General features: G+C 52.7%; 1 protein-coding gene across 1 annotated transcript in view; it reads right to left on the reverse strand.

Annotated features, from left to right (window-relative positions):
- Positions 1-251: 251 nt before the first annotated feature.
- The window catches only part of LOC119106951 (potassium voltage-gated channel subfamily H member 8-like), a 51,238-nt gene continuing 29,353 nt past the window's right edge, over positions 252-22,136 (reverse strand). The window contains 7 exon segments of the mRNA XM_037230295.1: positions 252-847; positions 1,944-2,133; positions 2,656-2,804; positions 3,671-3,909; positions 12,037-12,286; positions 19,252-19,332; positions 19,587-19,705. Of these exon segments, the coding sequence (XP_037086190.1) occupies positions 554-847; positions 1,944-2,133; positions 2,656-2,804; positions 3,671-3,909; positions 12,037-12,286; positions 19,252-19,332; positions 19,587-19,705 (1,322 nt within the window). The 3' untranslated portion in view covers positions 252-553.

The following is a 22,136-nucleotide window of genomic DNA, read 5'->3' on the forward strand; positions in this document are numbered from 1 at the left end:
TTTTCTGCGTATTGAGACGCTGATTACGAAGAATGAACGTCAGCTGTGCAAGCAGCCCACTTGCCCAATGTGACTTCTTATGCGGCCGCCACCAGCGGCGCAGCCATAGGCCTCGCAAACAGGGTCTATGGGAGGAGGGGGGGGGGGGGGGGGGCAGGCTGCCAGCTGGTCCTTTTTCTTCTTACCCTCAAGTGTCTGAAGCGGACGGAGAGACGTGATGCTGTGCTGGTCGGGGCAATTAGGGCCGTAGGTGAGCTGGTATGTTGTATTTATCCGGGCATGTTTAGGGAACGTAGGGACACATGCGAACAATATGTACAGGAAGATATTTGAACGCGTCGCAATATACTCCATTCGAAACAACGCACGATTCGCTCCCGGCGCTGACCCGTGCTTCCACTGATAATCGGGTACATAGTGTGCGTTCTAACGGAGAACCTTTCAGCCATTTCACAGGCACTCTCGGTATAAACAAACAACTCTCAAAGATAGAACAAGTGCTCTCGAGCGGGCGCGCGCCTTGTAAGTGCGGTCCACTCGCGGGCGGGGCGGGCTAGAAGTCCGTGACTTGGGAGGGCGCGCGTGCCCGAAGCGACGTCTCTGTCTTGCCTGACCCGAGTCCGAGGGCGAAGGTCACCCCTCGCTGAGGCGAGCGGAGGCTGGGAGACGCGCTCAACACTTTGTTGTCCGTGCCGACGCCCAGCAACGCTAACACTCGTTCCTTGTTGCGCGACACGAACTCCTCAAGCATTCTCGTTGGAAACTCAGTTTGTGTTCCTTGATCACAGGTGGCGCAAGGGGGCTTCATCGCAGTGAGCGTCCGCAAGAGCTGAACAGCAGTTTGTACCTGAAAACACCGGGCGGTCATAAGCGTGGCCAAGATAAATGGGAAAAGAAAGCTTAGGTGGACTAGCAATAACCAAGGTAACCGAGAGGGGGTTCAAACACGAATCAGTGTGTACTGCAACCGGTCATTTCTACCAGATGCCACGGCACTGATCTTGGGCGGCACGTACCACCGTAAAACATCGATAGCGTATTTTCAGCCGAGCGTGCGTAAAATTTGGCTTTAAATGGCGTATTCAAATCATAAGAGCGAGCTGGCCATGATGCCAATTAACGCTATTACTGCGCATTATGACGACAGAATAATGGCAGCATTTCAGGCAGCCTTCCACCACACCGACACCCACATAATTTGAATTTTTTCAATCCGCGAAGCTGAAACATAGAAACAAGTAAGATAAGCACTATAATCCGTTACGAGATAAAAATAGGCAAATCTTAAATAGTGTCAACTGTCCGACATCCGAGAGGCCTGGGCGAGGTGTAACAGATTTACGGTTTTCGCGTTAATGAAAACAAATACGGTTTGCCAGACCAAAGATAGACAAATCCTCCATCGATACCAAACCACAAACGCGAACAGCAACTACTGCAAACATATCCTGACGTCCAAGAAGCCAGCGAACGTCAAAATAAAAAAAAAACATGGGATTGAACGAAGCCGTAATGCGCGCGCACATCATCACATGTGCTGAGGTCGTATCAACTCCCAGAACAGATCGCAGAATGGGTTGAGCATGCGCTTGTCGGCACAGCTAACCCTCCCCACGGACCATTTGCTACCTCTGGTCATTCAAACCTCATCTGACCGAGTCAATTCGTCACTAATCGGACACCCACCGGAACGACGCGTCTATTTTCGCGCGCCCGGAGCCGGAAGCGCGCAGACGGAGCCACGGCGCTGGCTGAGCACTCCCGGCCCTGGTGGCTGTCGTCGCCCGATGTTGGGTGATTGGGACCCGGCAGCCGCCTCCCTTTGGACCGCTCCCGACCGTAAATTTGCATACAAACCAGCCCATGGGCCGGGCGGCCGGACCGCGTGGGCGCGCTGTTGAGCGGGCCAGCAAAGGTGGCCGGCGCGGGGGCACGCGTCTCACTTGGTCGTGGATCTGGTCGACCTTGGAGGCGGCGTCATCGGCGGGCCGGTCACGCTGCCGCTCTGACGTCATGTTGTCGAGCGAGCCGAGCCGCCGCAGCCGGAGGACCATCGGCGAGAGCGAGCACGAGCGGGGCCCACCCACCGGGCTGCGCTCGCGGCGTGGCCGCAGCAGCGGCTCCGAGTCCTCACTGGGGGCACACAGCAGGCGGCTGGGGCACGGCCGTCACCGAGTCCTCACTGACGGCAGACATGGCGCACGGGGGGGCGGGCGGCTTCGGCCCTCCGAGGACGCGTCCGACTGAATGAGATACAGGGCAGTGGTCCGGGCTGTGGTCCAGGGCAGTGGTCCGACGAACCTTCGCGTTCGTTGAAGGAGCAGTGCTGACTTGGAGGATTATAGTTGACAATTCTGACGCATTGGTCGGTGCTGTACACGATCCCCAGACTTTGTCGAAAGTCAAGTCTGTGGCGCCTCAGACTTAGCCGTCGAGACCACTTGCCCCATGTTCCAATCCGGCCCCATCCCACACCGAGCCCCACTTGAATACCTGCCTATCGCTTCTGTTTCCAGCCCAAGGGCGTTCGATATGTTCCCAAACCAAACTGCTATCCGTCTCTGCCGGTCCTGCCGCCCGTCCGTCCGTTTGCGGTCGATGCGCGCGCCGCTCAGCCCAGGTGCTGTCCTCCCTCAGCTGCGGCCGCGTCCTCACCTGAACATGCGGCCATTGCCGGGCCGGCGCAGCTGCGGACTCTGCGGCGACAGCGGAGGATCGTCCTCCTCCTCGGCTTCCTCCTCGGCCTCGTTGTCCTCGCTGATGGAAGGCAGTGTGTGGCCGGCGCCCACGCTGTTCTCCGTGTCCTGCCGCGCGAGGCGCGCCGGCGCGTCAGGGATGAGGTTCTCGTGCCGCGCCCTCCACAATCGGCCACGCTACGGGCGTCCGACAGCGCGGCGAGGTAAGTTGTTGTTTCCGCACGAGCTCCGGGGAACCCAATTACGGGTCGAATGGCACCCAGCGGGACGAAGACAGCACATCAGGCACGACCCTGAGGCCCCCTAGTGCGAAAACGCCTAAAATCCGCCACCGAACCCGTGGCAAACGTGCGGATTTCACACCGGATGCAGCGGAGGTGGTTACGCGTGGGTTGCCGGGCGGCCCGGCGTCATCGGACGGTTACGGCCGGCGTTCGCCGAGCCTCGTCGATTGTCACGCAAGCCCGGCCGGCGGCGACGCCCGCTCAGGGTCGCGTGCTGAGCCGTCCATTACTGGCGACCAGGCTCCAGCGACTGCCAACGTCGAGCCACTTTGACCTGCGCGAGGTAGCCACTGCACGGCATTGTCAGGCCCTCCCCCTCAGTTTGGGGGTGCTCTCTGGAGTACTGACACGGACTGGGCTCCGAGCCTATGTCGTCTCAGACCATTAGAGTCGCGCCAGTCACTAAGCGGCCGCTGGGGAAAAGACGTGTCCCTCATTTCCCAAAAGAGCCTCCGTCTCTAGCATAATTAGTATGCGTGGATGTTTTACACATCCCAGACCCACAAAATGTCACATTCGTTGTTGCGTTTGGGACTGACTGAAATGCAGCTGCACGTTTCAGACAGTCCTCGTGCAGTTTCCTGTTCGTTTTCTCCAGTCTTCGCTGTGTGTCTGTACCCATGGCATTAGTCCGGCGCGCCTTAGACTCTGGTCCCCGCCACCCGAGGAGACACCGCCACACGCTCTCACCGAGGAGACGTCAGCCTCGTAGCCCTCGCGCAGGTTGTAGGTGAGGTCGTGCTGAATATCGTTGCTGAAGTCCTGCTGAAAGTCCTGGTAGAGCTTCAGCACCTCCACCAGGCCGCCGATGTGCAGACACTTGAGGTCGCAGTAGGTGAGCGCCCGCACGTCGCTGCTGGACTTGACCATGACGTCGCTGCCGTCCTGCAGCTGGCGCTGGATGTCGCAGCCAACCAAGTCGCCCTTTCCTGGGGACGAGAGGAATAGTGACCGCCAGGCTCGGCGAGGGGGGGGCGGACCGTCAGCTGGCTCTGTAAGACGTGATGAAGGAAGAGGGCTCCCAATTTACCCGGTGAGTCGTAGTGAGAGTGAAATCATCACCAGATCGCTCTGTGAGACGTGCTAAGGAAGGAGGAATCCCTATTTGGACCCGGTGGCCGCGGCGGTGAGAAGGAATCATCAGCCCACTCTGTGAGCTGTGGTGATGGAGGGGGATCATCACCTCACTCCGTGAGCCATGACGACGGGGAGAGATCATCAGCTCACCCTGTGAGCTGTGGCAATAAAGGAGGATCATCAGCTCACTCTGTGAGCCATGGCGACGAGGAGAGATCATCAGCTCGCTTCGGAAGACGTGGTGTCATGAATGCGGACGGACAGGCGGCGCGGATTGTGACACCGAACTAATGGACCTGTTCGTCGGACAGGACTGGAGACAACAATGAACCTGATGGCATTGCGACAGGAGATAGACGCCGCGTGACGGGTCAGGCCAAGAGAAGACGCCGCGTGACAGGTCAGGCCAAAGAAGACGCCGCGTGACGGGTCAGGCCAAGAGAAGAAACGCGCCGCGTGAGGGTCAGGCCAAGAGAAGACGCCGCGTGACAGGTCAGGCCAAGAGAACCGCCGCGTGACGGGTCAGGCCAAGAGAAGACGCCGCGTGACGGGTCAGGCCAAGAGAAGACGCCGCGTGGACAGGTCAGGCCAAGAGAACACGACGCGTGAGGTCAGGCCAAGAGAACACGCCGGTGACAGGTCAGGCCAAGAGAAGACGCCGCGTGGCAGGTCAGGCCAAGAGAAGACGCCGCGTGACGGGTCAGGACAGGTAGGCCAGAGAAGACGCCGCGTGACGGGTCAGCCAAGAGAAGCGAGAACAGCCGGAGGCGATAATGTCAACAATAGGAAGTCAAGGGGGGGGGGGCTTGGGGGCTGTGGCGGCCATACCCACCCCGCCTTGGCGTTCGGGGCCTCGGAGACCTCGGTCGGCCAAAGGCAGCATTCCTGGAGCTCTGACGCACTGGTGCCTCTCTGCCCCTCTGTCAGCCGGGGACTCGGAACTGAGGAGGGGTCATCCCAATACTGAACAGGAGTGGAGCGCCGGGCAGGATTCTCATAGGCCGGACGTGACCAGGACAAGTGTTCCCGAGTGTCAGAGAGGTTTATTCGGCGTCGCACTTCAAACTTTAGCCACGAGATTCCGCAGCTGACCTAAAAGTTCACGCTGGGATGGTGGAGAAAGGGCTCAAGCATCAGATCCCAGGAATCGGTCCAATCGATAGGCTCGGACTCAATCCTACAAAACAAAAATGCTCAAGAATTATGAAATATTCTCGATGTGTTCCACAGACTCCTGTGCATCTATTCATCTAAAAGATGCGCTTAGGTCACCCCAGTTGACAGTAACGGGAACGTAACGGTGTGCTCACATGTTTTTCGGGCGTCGGTTGTGGTCAAAGTTATAGGATGCCATAAAAACTGGCATGTAATGTACGCCCATGGCTGTTTATGCCAATATCCAAAACGGCCTGCTCGTCACGGGATGGTGGTGTTAAAGGCCGCGTCGACTGCAGACGGTCCGGAAGCGCTGGTCGCGGTGTAAGTCACCCCTAAGGTACAAAAATACTCCTAACTCATGTTATATATGTAGGTGCACAAGAAAGCTGCAGTCGCTAAACCACCGCAAATCGTCCACAAATATGACGAAAATATGGCATCCCAGCCTGAAAGGCGGAATGTGGAAAACGACAGCACTTCACGAACGCTGTGGCGATGGCCTTCGAAAAGTATGACGCATTCAGCAAGTGTGGCGAAGGCAACTATTCAGAAGTCATTGTTTCCAGAAGGTATTTCTCCCGGCTTTACAAAACCGTAGGCTACGTTCATGGGTTCAGTGCCATTTGCAATTTTGCGGCCTTCCAGCCTTTCCTTTTTCGGACAAAGCGGTTTAGTTTCGGTACATTTGTGAATGGTACCAAAGCACAAGGTGATGCTGAAACGGCTATGAAGAAACACTAAACCTTAGTGAGCGGTACATATATTACGCTTCGAAACGCACAGAGCCCAGCATAACATATTTTCACAAGCGTCTGATTTCTGAAAAGTAAACAAAGATGGTAGAAATGTTGAGAACAGCTATAAACACGCGCCTCCAAAAAAGCGAAAGACGTCAAAACTTGTATGCACTGATCAGAATGGAAAGAATAGAGCTGCGCCTGGCATAGAACCCAGCCTGCCCACCCGGTCGACTCGTTGGACGTGTCTCCCCGTTCGTGAGACGCCTCGCGGTCAGCCTGCTCGGACAGGCTGCCGTCAGCAATGACGCGGGAACGGGGCACGCACATCTTTGTCGTGCAGCGCCTGCCGTCTCAAATAATGTCTCCCTCACAACACAAGATTACAAGTGATGCACCTTTCAGTTTCATGGCAGGAGGGAAGAGAGCCAAACAAGACTCATAATGAGCCCTACGTAATGCACCCTCTGGCGACGTCCCTCCAAGCGTGCGACTAACGCTATGCATGCTTCCTTCTTATGCATTAACTTCCTCTGTCTGGAAACAGTCACCCGTTTTACACTTTACTGATGAAATGAGATTGACTTTGACACATCGTCTGGAGCAACGGCCTGAAACGGACAGTCTCCATGAAATATGCATGCTTGTATGCCGTAGAACAAAGCCGGCGTGGGCAGGCATTAAACGGCGGGCCGAGCTGCCTGCGGGCTAAATGCAGGTGCTGCACCCAGGCAGACGTGCTTTTCATGGGAGGTGAAACTCAACCCAGCCAGAAGCACCAAGCTTCTACCAGTGTGACCTGGCACCGGCTAAGCTCTATTCGCCGCCGCCGTCTCATATCAACGTCAGCGTCGTCGCACCCGGCCGCGTCACCGGATCGGCCGTGGCGGCTGCTGGTGCGCTGGTGACGGGTCTGAGCGGGCCGGGCGGGCCGGCGCAGTCCACCGGCCCGCCGGCGCCGGCGCTGGTGACGCGGGCCCGCTGCACCGCACTCGTTTGTGAGGCGAAATGAGCCGCCCATCGACCGTGCCCAGACGGCGGCCCGGTGTCCCCTGGAAACGACCCGGCCAGCCGGCGCGGCTCCGACCCATCGGTCGGCGCCGCTCGGGGCGGCACCAATCACCGGCGTGGGATGGGGGCCATCACGGAACCGGGAAGAGAAACACAGGCGCCAAATGACGTCTGCACGAAGACCGTGGGAAATCTAGCTCTTGTACACCAGGCTTCCTTTTGCGCAACATTTTTCCTGTTAAAAAGGGGCCCTTATCTATAGTTGAAACGTACATGAAGTTCAAAGTTTAGACTGAGCTACAGGTTTGAGAAACATTCTAGTCCGCGTCTGAATCCTGAATCATTAATATGTGTATAAACCAGCCCCTTTGACTCGAGTGCCAAAAAGGCTATGAGGTGCTCATAGTCCGAGCCGTTTGCCAGCCAGGATATTAGATGGCAGCATAACTAACAGTCAAAGAATCGGATCAGATGGGAAAAGAATGTGAGGAAGATACGTCGAGAAAAACCTTGTTTTGGAGAAAAAGCTTGTGCGACAGAGGATCGTGCCCAAGGAATATTGGGTAACATCGTAAGCAAAACATAGGCAAAAAGGACCGTCAAAAAAAGGTTGTCACGAATAAGTGTGGCATTGCGGCAGATGGTAGAGAAAATATGTGCAAGAGATCGCAAGGAAAATATTGCGAGGGAAGTGACGGCAGAGCAATGCTCGCCGTGCAAAGGATCGTTGGAAAATTACGAATGTAAGAAACACACACTGAAGGTCGCACTGGGGAAAGATCAGGAGTGATAAATGTATTTATGTGGTGAAAGATAGCGTCGGCAAATGATCACTTACATCGGCAAGCGGGTAGCATATGAAAGAGGTCCATAGCAAAGTTATCGTAGGATCAGAGGTAAGAAGCGATAAATTGAGTAGGTGAACGGAACTAAGAAACTTTCGCGAAAAAAGAGCTGAGTATTGGTTGCATTTTCAGTTGGAAGCACTTGAACACCCCGTTCAACGCTACATCCAGTAGCTTAAGTGTTAAAAGAATCTTGGAATTGTTTTTGTTAAGCTGCGCACCATAAAACATAATTATGGGCTACGAACCGCTATCGAGCCGCATTTATGGACATTGCGCGTAAAATGTGGCATCCGGCCGCGGCAATCAAATAAAATTTTTAGTCAACGAAAACTTTTATGTAACCTAAACTGGTCTTTCAAAACCCGCTCACATCCCAAAATTTCTCGCAAGCTTCCGCCACGCACTGGATGGATGCTTTCCGAGCGGAGGCATCAGGGACAAAATCGAACGCGGCTGTATTCCGCAGCACGTGTGCAGGCTCCAACAGCATTTCTGGCCGACGATGGTGTGCGGCCAGGCAGCGGTTCAGTTCCGGTCGTCCGATGGAGGGCGAGCGGCCTCGTTCGCCGGTGCCGCGCCAGCTACAGGCTGCGCCGTCGTGCGAAGTCGTGCCAAGGAGACGAAGTCGGCCATACAACCTTTATCCCACGGGATCTTGGTCGCGTGCGAACTTTTCCGCACGACCTATCCCGCGAGCCATTAAGCGCCATACGCTAGACCGGCCGTCGGACTAGGCCGTTGCCGGAAATGTGTGGAAAGTCTGCGTGCTGCGTTTACGTGTACTGCATGACAAGCAAAAGCGAACGTGCAATAAATGATGATAGGATGTTTTATCTCACGTTTGCGTCGGGAATTAATGGCCACTGCAGCGGTGGAATACTCCACGACGTTATACGTACGCACTTACATACCCGTGCGGTCCCTATGAAGTATGGTGTTTTAGCACATGGTCCTCATTATATGTCATCCTTTACCGTCCCTTACAAGCTTCATCCCGGGAAGATTTTATCCTGCATGCTTTTGTCACACTCGATATTTGGCTATGCAAACTCCAACCATGCGGTCTTTGTCACATACGAACATTCCCCTTCCATCATTGGGGCTTTACGACGCACTCAGCTGCTGACGCTATATGGCGTCGCCTGCCTCTCGCCTCGGCGGAAAGGACGGGTGCCTCGGGGAATAGAACCCGCACCTCTGATTTCCCAGAGGTGTAGTAGTTAACGCCGACGCGTTAACCACTACACTACCAATCACAACATTGATCTATTCGATACCCATGTCGTTCCATTTTCATATATCGTCTTTTGCTTACAAGCTATGCCATACCAAAGATTCCCATTAATACTCTAGCGATAACCGTCTGAGTCCCAGGGGAAGCCATGGCCTAGTGTTTAGAGCCTTCGGATCACATGTGTACGGCTCGGGTTCAAACCCTGATTGAACCATAGTTTCTGAAAGATAACGTGACCTCCGCAGTCCCTGGAGCTTAATAAAACAGTGCGCGACCATATCGTGGCGTCCATTTTAAAGAAAACGTCCGAGTCCTGGTGCGCGTTTGGATGTAAGAGTAAGTGGGGAGAGTCTAGGTGCAAGAGTGAGTGGTAAGAGTTTAGGTGTAAGGTGTAAATTCGACTTCTCGAGCCCCGGTCCGAGTTTCCGTCCGACCCCGGTTCTACTCTAACTCGTACGTGATGCCTGAACAAGCCGGCAAGCACAATCTGAATCGCATGCATTGCAATGGGTCCCCTGAGCGTCTCAAAGTTCCAAGATTGCTGCGAAACAAATGCTAACATTTGACTTCGTAAACGTTGTATGAAGGTCTCGAATGAATTTCCGTGTAACTAACCAGTTCTGATCTCGAACATCGCACTGGCGAGCGTCACTGTCTCAGTGTATGCCCTGAGCGATTCACATCTTTAACTCCAGTCAGGCTCGTATTACCTCTCAGCGCGTCTTCGGGCTTATATTTGGGAAGACACGGAATTTTCCAAAGGTGAGGATCAGTCTGATATCATGGACAAGAAGCCATGGGTTGAAAAACGACGAACATCACGCCCCGCTGTTTGATTACAAGATTATGAATGGCGGCTATATGAAGACAAATTGACGTCTGGTTTAAAATGGGCCGTGTGTAACTTATGCTCAGCCTGATTATATGCCTCATTGTTATGTAATCCAAGCCAAGCAGTGAATAAAGCTGGGGTAAGTTGGCAAGTGAGCAGCTACATACATGAACTTGAACTTGCGCAAGCAAACGAATCACATTGTTTTACTGGGCCGGTCTGGACTCACGTCATCACGCGGGTGCGCAAGACATGGTCTTTCATGATCTACGCCTCTCATTGCCACAGATGCTGTTGGCGGAGGCTATTCACGCCATCTTTGATCGCCAACAATGCTCTAAGAAAGGGTGGGATGGGGCTCAGCACACGCGCGCACGGAAGCCAGCCCCCACACCAATTAGGCGTTGTACGTTGTCCGACGCTGGTCAATCGTAACAAACCTGTGGAAAAAGTGTTTTTAAACTGTAAGCTATGCAAGGTATCGTGCATGGAAGGACCTGGAACATTTAGCATGCTGCGAACAAGCTACTCGACACGAGCACATACTTTTTTCTCAAATAATCGCGTGCGCAATATCTGCAGTTATGTACGAAACCAGTGAGTCAAATACACACTTTTTAACGTTAAGCCTCAGACATAGATTGCTGGTTAGGGTGCAGTTACCTCTGTAAGATCGAGGCCGTAGCCACCCTCACACTTTGAGCGAAAAGGGCCATCGTTTTTTGCATTTCGAGGTTGGTTTAACCTCCTATCCCTACTTAACCCCTCTCACTTTACTTTGCTAAACTGCGCTTTCTTAACTGCAACATGTTGTTGCCTTTGTTGTTATATGACCTATACTGTCATCTTTGTTGCTCATTCTGTACGCATGACTTAATATGCATGGGCATGGGCTGGTGTTGGAGCTGCCACAGCCCAGCTGCGAGTCAGACCACTCATAGACATTTCGAACTTGTGGGCAAGGGATTGAGGCAGCATAAGTTTAATACAGGTTGACTAAGCTTGGCAGATTTGATCATTAAATTTGCTGAGATTAAGACTCCTGTCTTACACCCAGCGCATCCAGGCACGCATCTTGAACAACCCAGGGTGACGGACCACATGCCTTGCGCTCCCAGGCGGGAGAAGTAGCATGCTCTCCAAGATCCATGGACTGGTTTGGGAAAAAGAATGTGATATTGCCCCATTTGTTATCCGGGCACATGCCACATAAATGTGACACAGCTGTAGAAGCGGCAATTCCCTCTTTTGCTCCTCTTTCTGCCCCCCCCCCCCCCCATCTCTTTTCCCCTCTCACACTTTCTCTTCTTTATATACATCCTCCTATAGACAAACAAAATGCTGATGCCGCGCACCATGGGTAGCCAACGATAGATGGTCAATCGATGGACCTGCACCGAGCCCAGCTGGGCCTTCTCCGCCCGCACGCCCGGGAGGGGGAGGGGGGGGGGGCGTCGGTTAGCGGCCGGAGTTGGGTGCGCACGCGCTGGGTGAGTGGAGGCAGAGTGGAGAAACGTGTTCCCGGGTCGCCACTGTCCCCAGGGCTCGCTAGCACCGGCTGGCGCTGCAAGCTGCCGGTAAGCACCGCAGCTGACAATGCAGGCCTGTTGGCTGAGAACACACACGGCCAGATGCTGGACAGCTGCGGCGGGCAGGCTTAAACTAATATTACTTTCGCCATGGGCTGCATGCTTGACGAAAGCTGCGCACGCGTGCGGAACGAACTGGATGTTGTGTACAAGCTATAGAGGTCAGCTGCGAGGTCTAGGGGCAGCGTAGGGCTGATTGCTGAGGCTCATACCTCCCGCAAATATTCCAATGTTTTGCGTCGACCATCACGGGCGGAGCCTGTCTTTTCCACAGCTTGCAACTTTATCCGTTATCATTTAGGCCACACAGACAACACTTAAGCTTGCCAAATAAGAGCATAGTGAGACGTGACGAGCCAGGGCAGGGTCCGTTCTCGAAACTTTGGACATGGCTGCTGAAAATCTGGACCAAAGAAGGCTCCCCGAAATATGTACAAAGACTACAGCCGATAAATGGGACCAGCCTGCCATCTGGCACTTTCAAGAACAAAGCAACAAAGACGCCGGACATATTCGAACATGGGAAACAGGGAACGCTTTTGCTATGAAGAAAACATCCTCCTCACTTACCTAGAATAGCGACCACCATGTCGGTCTGCACGACTTCCATGCTGCCGTTGCAGAGGTAGTAGATGTAGTGGAGGGCGTCGCCACAGTGCACCAGGTACTCGCCGGGCGCGCAGAAGCTGTCCTTGACATGCAGCGAGAGCAGCTTCTGGCAACCGGTGGAGGCCGTCGCGAAGATGGGCAGCTGCAGCAGCTCCCGGTGGATGTGCATCGAGACGTCCCCGCGCAGCTCCTCCGGAAAGTCGCGCAGAATCTGCCGGACAGCGGCTCGCTGCAGCTGGCGGCGGCCCCGCCCACGGCCACGCCCTGACGCCGCAACACCGGCCACGGGTCATGGCAGAGTGCCGGCAGGTGAAGGACCGCGATGTAGCACAACGTCGAATTCATCGGCGACATCGAAATTAGTCGAGTTCATGAGGGAAGTGCGCCTGGTTGGTTTCCAGCCAGCTTGCCGTTAAGTGGGTATTTTTTGTGTTCACGGTTTATTTGATGTCTCTTCGGCGTTCACTGTTCCTGCTTGTGCAGCACCGTTTCGAGGTGGTTGGATCGAATCCAGGTGTTTATTAATTCAACATTCGGTGCAGACCACGTTAATAAAAAACGCGGTACGCACTGATACACTTTCAATCGGCAGTAATGGCTCACGAAAATTGCCACAAACGCGTATTACGTGAGTGTAGGAGATTCGTTGCAAAATTATTGGTAGCAATTATTCCATTATAATGTTACCGACTACCACGATTTCCCGATTTCCCAATTACCAGTACACACTTATCGGGCTCTTGCTCTGACATTTTTCATCCAAAAAACGTCACCATCTAAAACAAAGAGACAGACTGCTATGGTGATGCACATAATACCTCCTGCGTCTATGAATCTTCGCCCACAGAGACATGGGAAAATTGTGCACACCATTCCGAAGGAAAAACAAATTCGACATTGGGTCAGGTCACTGCGTTTCGACGGCATCAGTGGAGGCCTGCACAGTAAGTTGGTTGGATGATTTCTGAAATCAGAGCTCACGCTGAGCAGCACTTGTTTCGCAAACCCTGATTCCACCATCCGATTGCGAAGCTCACGCTGAGAAGCGCTTGTTTCGCAAACTCTGATCCCGCCATCCGATTGCGAAGCTCACGCTGAGCAGAGCTTGTTTCGCAAAACCTGATCCCGCCATCCGATTACGAACTTCTGGGTGAACGACAGACAGTTTGTGGCAAAAGCTCAACGTGCCGCAATGCTAGGCACGCCCTGCCCTGCGCACCTGTCAGACGTCACCAGACCGTTAGTGCGACCTCTGTGTTCGGCTGCAGGTCATCCCAGTCAGGGGCAAATGCCAGACACTTAAAGCCACTGAAACCTACCAATCGCGGGTGGATCCGAAGACAGGAGCTCTAGCCAACTGAGCTAGCGGGACGGACCATCGAGCAGAAATTCGCAGTTTTTTTTCGTACTTTGAATTGCTGTGACGAATTGAATCGACCGGCTTGGCTCTCTGCCAGTCTGGGCCAGTCACGCCATACGAGGTCGCACCAGGCGTCATCGGAAGTCATGTTTGTCAACATATAAACCTTGAACTCAAATGATTTTTTTATGTCCGTTTGTGATGAACAACTCAGTGTAACCCACGTATCTTGAAGCATCGATCTCCATATGTTGCATGAACCAGAAAAACAGCACAAAATAATAACCACTTAGGTAAGCTGCCGTTGACCTGAGCTGAACTTGACCCGGCATTGATCATCGTTAAAATAATTGGATGATTCTGAAGCGAAGAATTGCTTGCTTTTGCGCTCTAGTGCCCTTTTGCCCCGGGGCTGGCTATCAATTGGTACAAAACATGTCAAGTGCAGTAAGGGGCCCAGAAATCGCTCGTGATAGAAGAATTTCGTGATACCAGGTACCAGGTGCCAGGTACCAGGTACCAGGGGCGTTCCTTGCTGTGATTGAGCGGGGCTCCCATGAGTATCGGAATGTTTCTAATTCGACCATCAGACCCCGAGATACCAGGGGCGTTCCTTGCTGTGAATGAGCGGGACTCCCATGAGTATCGGAATGTTTCTAATTCGACCATCAGACCCCGAGATACCAGGGGCGTTCCTTGCTGTGAATGAGCGGGACTCCGATGGGTATCGGCATGTTTCTAATCCGACCATCGGATCCCGAGATACCAGGGGCGTTCCTAGCTGTGATTGAGCGGGACTCCGATGAGTATCGGAATGTTTATAATCCGACCATCAGATCCCAAGATACCAGGGGCGTTCCTAGCTGTGATTGAGCGGGACTCCGGTGGGTATCGGCATGATTCTAATCCGACCATCGGATCGCGAGATACCAGGGGCGTTCCTTGCTGTAACTGAGCGGGGTTCCGATGGATATCGGCATGTTTCCAATCCGACCATCGGATCCCGAGATACCAGGGGCGTTCCTAGCTGTGATTGAGCGGGACTCCGATGGGTATCGGCATGTTTCCAATCCGACCATCGGATCCCGAGATACCAGGGGCGTTCCTAGCTGTGATTGAGCGGGACTCCGATGGGTATCGGCATGTTTCCAATCCGACCATCGGATCCCGAGATACCAGGGGCGTTCCAGCTGTGATTGAGCGGGACTCCGATGGGTATCGGCATGTTTCCAATCCGACCATCGGATCCCGAGATACCAGGGGCGGAGTCAGTGTTACCGTCGTGCGCTTCGAATACCCGTGAGGGTGCCGCCTTAATCACAGCGCAACTGCGAAGACAGCGAACTGGGGGAACAACACCATAATACACGCACGAAATGAACCGAAAAACAGTTGGGCGTAAAATCCGGACCTAATTATGATCCAGACGGGGAACTAATAATGACCCAGCGCTAATTATGGTCCATTGGCAGCCGGTACGCCGAGGATCTCCCGAGACGCGGATCCATACATCAGCCGAATCTGCCATATGACAACACATACGCAGAAGGAGGAGCGGGCAGGCGGTCACGCGGAAAGGATCTCTCTCGCGCGCACTGGTTGCTCGTGTGCACTGCGGACTTCCCGGGAGAGAACTCGATGCCGATATGAAAAAACGAGATGCAGGGATGAGATGCCAACTAAAACTTTTTTAATAGACAGTGGTATATAACACGGCAGCCCATTAAAAGTTATGATGGCAGGCGTGCCTTTGTTGTTTCATTGCGCAATAGCTCCTCCCAGGGCGCAGAATCAGGTTCAACCTAGTCATTGACGATTCGGTCGGGCGGTCCCCACCAGCTGGCCGGATATACTTGCTGGATGCGGTGTTAGTTTTGAGATGGAATGGCTGGCGGAAGCTCAGGCCCATTTTACTGGACCCAACATCGCAAGGCTGGGATTGGGTTTAATGCCCATGGCCACAGCAGTGCATGCATATATGAATGCTCTCAACATTACGAGGCCCTAGAGATTTGCATGATCTCGAATGCTGCATCTGACGTAGCAGCTCGTCGATGCCCACAGCTCCGAGTGGCACGCCCTGGACTGCCTCGATCGGCGCACGACACGCCTATTATATCAAAGCTGGTTTTCTGAATAAAACGATATCCCTGTAATATATTTAAAAAAATAACAGCCATCTTGTGATGAGTGAACAGGTCTTCCACGAACGACTATAAACGGCTCTCTCGGTGCCATATGCAAACAGCCTATCACATATTTCGCCTCAATGCTGGGAACGGAGGCACCCGAATGGCCCCATCGGCGCTTGGCGCAATTTTTAAAAAGGTCAAGTGGTAGTGTCACTAACGGCAAGTGTTACTAAAGATTATTGTTACTATCGACTAGTGTTATCCCAAGACGTTTTGTTCGAACCAAATACCAGACATTATCTGGTAAATATCTTCTGAAAGTCAACGCAACCCTCACCGTATCACAACTCAAGAGACACGAAAATTCAATTCCCTTTTTCATCGTTGAAGTTTGCCAGTCCCTCAATCGTACTCCTGAATTCCAGGTTCAGAATTGGGATCAGGATGTAGAGGGCAAAGTGGCTCGGGTGCAGAAACCCAAGTCAACACAGTCACCACCTGCAGGCCGTTGACACGGCCAACAACGGGCCATTTGCACACGGCAAGATTTGGCCTCGTGGCAAGGGCGCCTTTAACTATGCGTTCGTCCCGACGCCTCCAGCTTCCGCATCCCGACGCCTCCAGCTGTCACGTCCCGACGCCTCCAGGTGCCGCGTCTCGACGCCTCCAGCTGCCGCGTCCCGGCAGCGAGGCGGACTGGCGAGGCAGTTGCACAGCGCGGGAGGGTCCGCACAGAGGTCCGCCCCGCCGGCGGGTGCCGCTGGAGGCCCTTGGCCGAGCGGCTGCGGAAGTGCTCACTTCACTTAGCGGCCGGCCACCTGATGACATGTTCCCATCGCCAGACTTGCCAGGCGTCTCCTGAGAGCCGTAAACTGCTCCGCTGTGTCGGCAATATCTGACGAAACTCTTTCAGTCCGAGCGCCAACAGCCCAGAAGCGCTGCCTAAAATCCGTACTGTTATCCTGAACCGGAAAACACGCAAAGACGCTGAACTCGCGGCAGCTCGCAGCCTCTGTTCGTCAACAAGTCGCCACGCCACTCGGATCTAAGTCACCGGCAACAAAATAATTTGGCTCGCAGAACAAGTTATAATACGGTGTGACCCGCGGAACGCTTTCGGAACCTTATCGGGAAAATTAACATTTGCATTTGCATGGGGTTTTGAACTGATATCATAACACTGAAGACCATTCGGTGCAGTTCACAGCCCTGCCCTGGTCCAGACCTAGACCCCCTCTAGTTCCTGAGGTACACACCCGCGAAGATGTGCAGGCTTTTTCTTTTTTGTGCAGATGATGTGTGCAGATGTGCAGATGTGATGATGTGTACACACCCGCGAAGATGTGCAGACTATTTCAAGGTCACTCAGGCACCCGTGACGCAGTAACAATTTCAATTCAATTGTATTGTAACAATACAATTCAATTCAATTTCAATTGTAACAATTCAATGACCTGCCATTCCGCTGGCCATGCGGTGGTCAAGGCCAAGAACAATCTAGTTGTCATCTCGTTCATATCTGGCGTTTGTGAGTGCACTTTTCAGATACAACGGCTCCAAATGGCTCTCGATCAGTGTTGTGCAAGGTGGTACGATGACATAACCAAGTATGTATTGAGGAGCATACTCACTTAAAAGAGAAATTGTGTTATCTAGAGCGGTCTTTTCCACTTAAAGGTAGACTAATAGTTATAAGCGAGTTATTGCATCATATTTCATGCTTTCTTCAATATCCTGAAATGCGGACAAAACCAAGAGAACCAAGAAAACCTGGGGGACAAAAGTCTCTCGTGTGAACAGACACGACGCCGCAAAAATATGTGTATGGGTATGTTGTCAATTTACGCAAATTATTTTTTGGTCTATCAGCAAGGGTTCAAATTAAGACATGACGTTCATAATTAACTGAAAAACTAGGAGAACTAGTAGGGGTGTATGACAAGATACATCTACCCACTGAATAACTGTAGTGTCGGTGTATTACGATAAACACCTCCCCAATTGATTTGCCTTAAAAGTGTTCCAAACTATACAGCACCAGCAGTTCTTTACTAGAAAGTATTATCACGACAAAAGAGTTCAAATAGCACCAACGACTACAGAGGCCATGGCGCAAGCGGGGCTCTAACCCGGACCCCCTCCCGTGAAAGCCGAAGGCCCTAACCACTCGGCCATCACGCCTCCGCCCTCGCACCGGCCTCACCGAGCGCCAGCCAGCCTACAGGGCGCCAGGCAGCCCCATAGGTTAGGTCAGACCACATAGCGCCAGGCCACCCCATAGGATAGGCCAGACCACATAGCGCTCGGCAGCTCCATAGGATAGGCCAGACTACATAGTGCACGGCAACCCCATCGGGCGGGCAAGGCCACATAACGCACGGCAACCCCATAGGATAGGCCAGACTACATAGCGCACGGCAACCCCAAAGGATAGGCCAGACCACATAGCGCACGGCAATCCCATAGGATAGGCCAGACCACATAGCGCTCGGCAGCCCGCTGGATCAGCCGGCCGTGGCTATATCTGCCATGTTATGTCGTGGCGTTCGAGGGCCGCCAGCCAAACACTTGCCGGAAGGCCATCCGTGTTTGAGGGATTTCAACAAAGTGAGCAGTCACGAACAGTTTACAGATAAATGCTTCGGTGACTTTTGAAGGAAGACTTTCTTATGGCTGGTTTTGCAGGCTAAAGGGGCATCGACTGTGCAGTAACGAAACTCCAATAGTCGTGGAACTCTATGTGACACATAGCAGTATTTTCCCGTCCTTTCGTACCAATCCGAAATAGCTTTCGTTGTTCTGAAAGCATGCTCGCCGGATACGAACGCATTCTCAGAGAATACGGAGAGTCAACGGTAATCGAATCACATTCCTTGTGCCACTGGAAAAAAACAACGATCCACGAACAGAGCAAGCTCGCGTCCAACAGCGGACAGTGCCGATTCTTCTAACAGCGGACAATGCCGATTCTGAGAATGAGTAGCAAGATTGTATGGGCAAGTAGTACCAGTTGTGTAGACGAACGTGACAAGTTAGAGACGGACGGCAGAAGCAGATTAGTACGAGGCAAGACTGGTGTTGAAAAAACACAAGCTAAGTGCTGAGACGGTAGAATAAGCCTTATTTTTCTTGGGATAACAAGAAGAAAGGAGAGCTATATGCACTGGTATTTCGGCTACATGCCTTGATCGAAACGGATACAAATATAATATGTATACGAATATATATATATATATATATATATATATATAAGATATGTTTATATATGTATCTTGATTTTTTCCAATAAAGGCATGTAGCCGAAATATTAATACATCCATCTATCGCCTCTCCTGATTGTTCTACAAGGAATAAGGCCAACAGTGCTGTTTTACATACCTACACACACACACACACAGACATATATGTATATATATATATACATATATATATATATATATAAGCATATATTAACAAGTTACTAATTAAGTGCTAATGCAATACATATTCTCTGGCTAAGAGAGCCGACATATAAGGGTGAGGGAGGTATGGTTCGCCGTAGAACCGCACAGCTTCTGCAGAGGGGCGATCCGAGTGGTGCGGGGAACGTGCCAGACAACGACTCCGTTCACACTACGCGCGAACGCGCACAGGGGAAAAAGCGGCATCATAGCAATGTAAGGTGCAATGGCAGGCTGTACTTACCTCACCCATTTCTATGCCATGATTTAGAGACCACATTGTTTGAAAGTAGTCCTGTATTCTTTGCTTTAGTTCCTTGGGTACCTGAAAATGACAATGCATCGTGGGCGCGAATTTAGGTTCGTGCTTTTTAAGGCACGCCATGCTTCATTCTTTCATTTGATACAGATGCTGCGCTCATTGTCTAAAGCTTCAATTTATGTTGTATGGCAATGCTAGCATAACGATATTAATGGTCAGGTGTGATAAAACATCATAGTTATAGGGTGAGAAAGCAAAATGAAACACTCTCATGAAGACCCGCGGGGTCTCTCACATTCAACTGCACTCATACGTACCTGATACAGTGTGAGAAAGTCTTTCAGATCGTTCCACTTGGAATCATACAAGGAGCGCTTTGCATACATCCTTTGAACTATGGCCGTGACGTTTCCAAACACTGCAGCGTGCATCAGGGCTGGAACATCAGGGGACCGTGAGCGCGGCTCACAGCACATGTGCCCGCGAGTCCGGGCCAAGCCGGCTGGATCTTAAACATGCCGTGGGGCCTATGGCCGCCCGCCGACAGGTTTTGTTCCTATGTCGGGGAAGTACAGAAGCGCCTCTGGTGGGCATTGGGCTGACGAATGCCGTGTGCATCATTCGTCCTCTCCCATCATTGTACATCATTCGTCCTCTCCCACCATTGTACATCATTCGTCCTCTCCCACCACTGTACATCATTCGTCCTCTCCCATCATTGTACATCATTCGTCCTCTCCCATCATTGTACATCATTCGTCCTCTCCCACCACTGTACATCATTCGTCCTCTCCCATCATTGTTGAGAAGAGTCGGACGCTAGAATCGAGTTGAGATTGGGGCACCCACACGCGTGAGCAATCATTCTCTGTCGGCAAACTTTGCGTCTGACGTAAGCCTCGTCAAATCTTAATCACTGTGGATGTCTTTCAACGTTTCAGCTTATGAAACGAGCGTGCAGATGACGCCCGATTTCTCAAATTAGTGCAAGCAATTTAGCTGCAGAGCTCATTTCGCTTTAAAATGGATGGAACCAAATCGCCTGGTGATACTATTCAAGAGTGCCTAACACGCACAAGGTGCAATTACTTGGGCCGATAATAAAACGCTATCCATGAGACTCTCTAAAGGATGCACGAAAAAGTAACAAAGAATGGAAAATATCTAGATTTATTTCCGATAATGTACCAATTCGGGATCCTAATGTTTTCTGCGCCAGACCAATGAGAGAATAAATTAGCATCGAGTTCAACTGTTGTAGTTCTTGTGACACAAATCGCATGATCGTTTTGATAGCAGTGCTTTGAAACTTTTCCTGTGCACTTAAGATGATGAAAATCCTTTCCGCACGTGAAGGTGCACACAGGTCACTGAAAGACGTAGGCACGTTTACGACAGAGAGAACACATAGCACGAAACACCGGCATGCCGTAATGGTATCATGTGTAACGCGGGATCTTCGCTGGCATGTACAGCTGTATCATGTGAATGGCTTCACGAGTATTTTTGAGTGCTTCCATGATATGAAGAGCTGCACTCGTCAGCCGGAATGTGTCCCCACCGTCGCAAGAAGTTAGTGGCGCGCATTCCCCACGTGTACCAGGCGGCAACGCTGAGTGGAAAGTTCGAAGGCTCCTCCACAAAAAGCGGGACTGGTGCCGCTGTTTTAAGCCGGAGGGGTGCGGGCGAGGCAATACTGCGAGGCGACTCGGCGACGGCCGCCGGCCGAGGTCAGTGAGGCAGAGACCGGAGCCAGCCGCGAGTTTGGAGGAAGTCCCGCTCCCATCGATCGGTTGGTGGCGCGGCGCGGCACGGGTGGCCAGCCGTCAGCGGCACACCTGGCGGCGGGGGAGCGACGCCCCTGGGAGCCACGCCGCGCGGCCGACATCACCGCGCGTCACACATCCAACGGAGCTCGAGGGACGGGGCCGCGCGGCCGACCTCACCGCGCGTCACACATCCAACGGAGCTCGAGGGACGGGGCTGCGCGGCCGACCTCACCGCGCGTCACACATCCAACGGAGCTCGAGGACGGGGCCGCGCGGTCGGGCTCCACCGCGCGTCACACACCAAACGGGGTTCGAGGGACGCAGCTGCGCAGCCGGCCCCACCGCGCGGCACACATCGAGCGGAGTTCGGGGACGGGGCCGCGCGGCCGGGCTCTAACGCGTATCACATACCCAAAGGAGCTCGAGTGGCGGGGTGGCTCAGTTTGGGATCTGAACCGGCATAATCAGATGGCAGCTTGGTTTGTTAAGCAGATTCGTGACTTAAGTGGTGCTTCGAAACGCCTCATTTACGAACCGTGAACACGAATTGGACTGATGCGACCAGATCTTGACCGGCAAGCTGCAATCACGAGGCCAGCAATGGCGACGAGCTGTAGCAGCCCAGGCATTAATGGCTGGCGGTCAAACGCGGTCAGCCGACCAAAAGGATCCCACGCCCACTGCACGCAGCAAAACACGTTCCGCGTCCAGCTGACTCCGTGCAGGGCGGACAAAGCATGAATGAGGCCGCGGTCAACATTCCGGCCCTTCGTTGTTGCTATGGTAACAAAATGCGATCGTGCACACCTCACCCGAAGAGTGACTGTCATGGAATATGTGTTCCGAGAATACGAAGAATGTTTGATATCACGTCCAACGTAAATGTTGTGTTTTTATTCCTGCGTAAAACATGACTGTAGTAAAAGTGCAAAAGAATCGTCAGAAGATAGTTCACATATTAGCACATTTCCCTTTCGTCGCTAGTAGGGAAGAAACCTTGTTGGTCTATGAGCCTCCTTATCTTCTGTTACGTCGGCTTTTTGCATCAAAGCAGTTGAAGATCACACCTATATATTGATGACAAAGGTCTGCTGAGAA

This window comes from Pollicipes pollicipes, unplaced genomic scaffold (assembly GCF_011947565.3).
Source record: "Pollicipes pollicipes isolate AB1234 unplaced genomic scaffold, Ppol_2.1 Scaffold_6478;HRSCAF=7683_pilon_pilon_pilon, whole genome shotgun sequence".
NCBI lineage: Eukaryota > Metazoa > Arthropoda > Thecostraca > Pollicipedomorpha > Pollicipedidae > Pollicipes > Pollicipes pollicipes.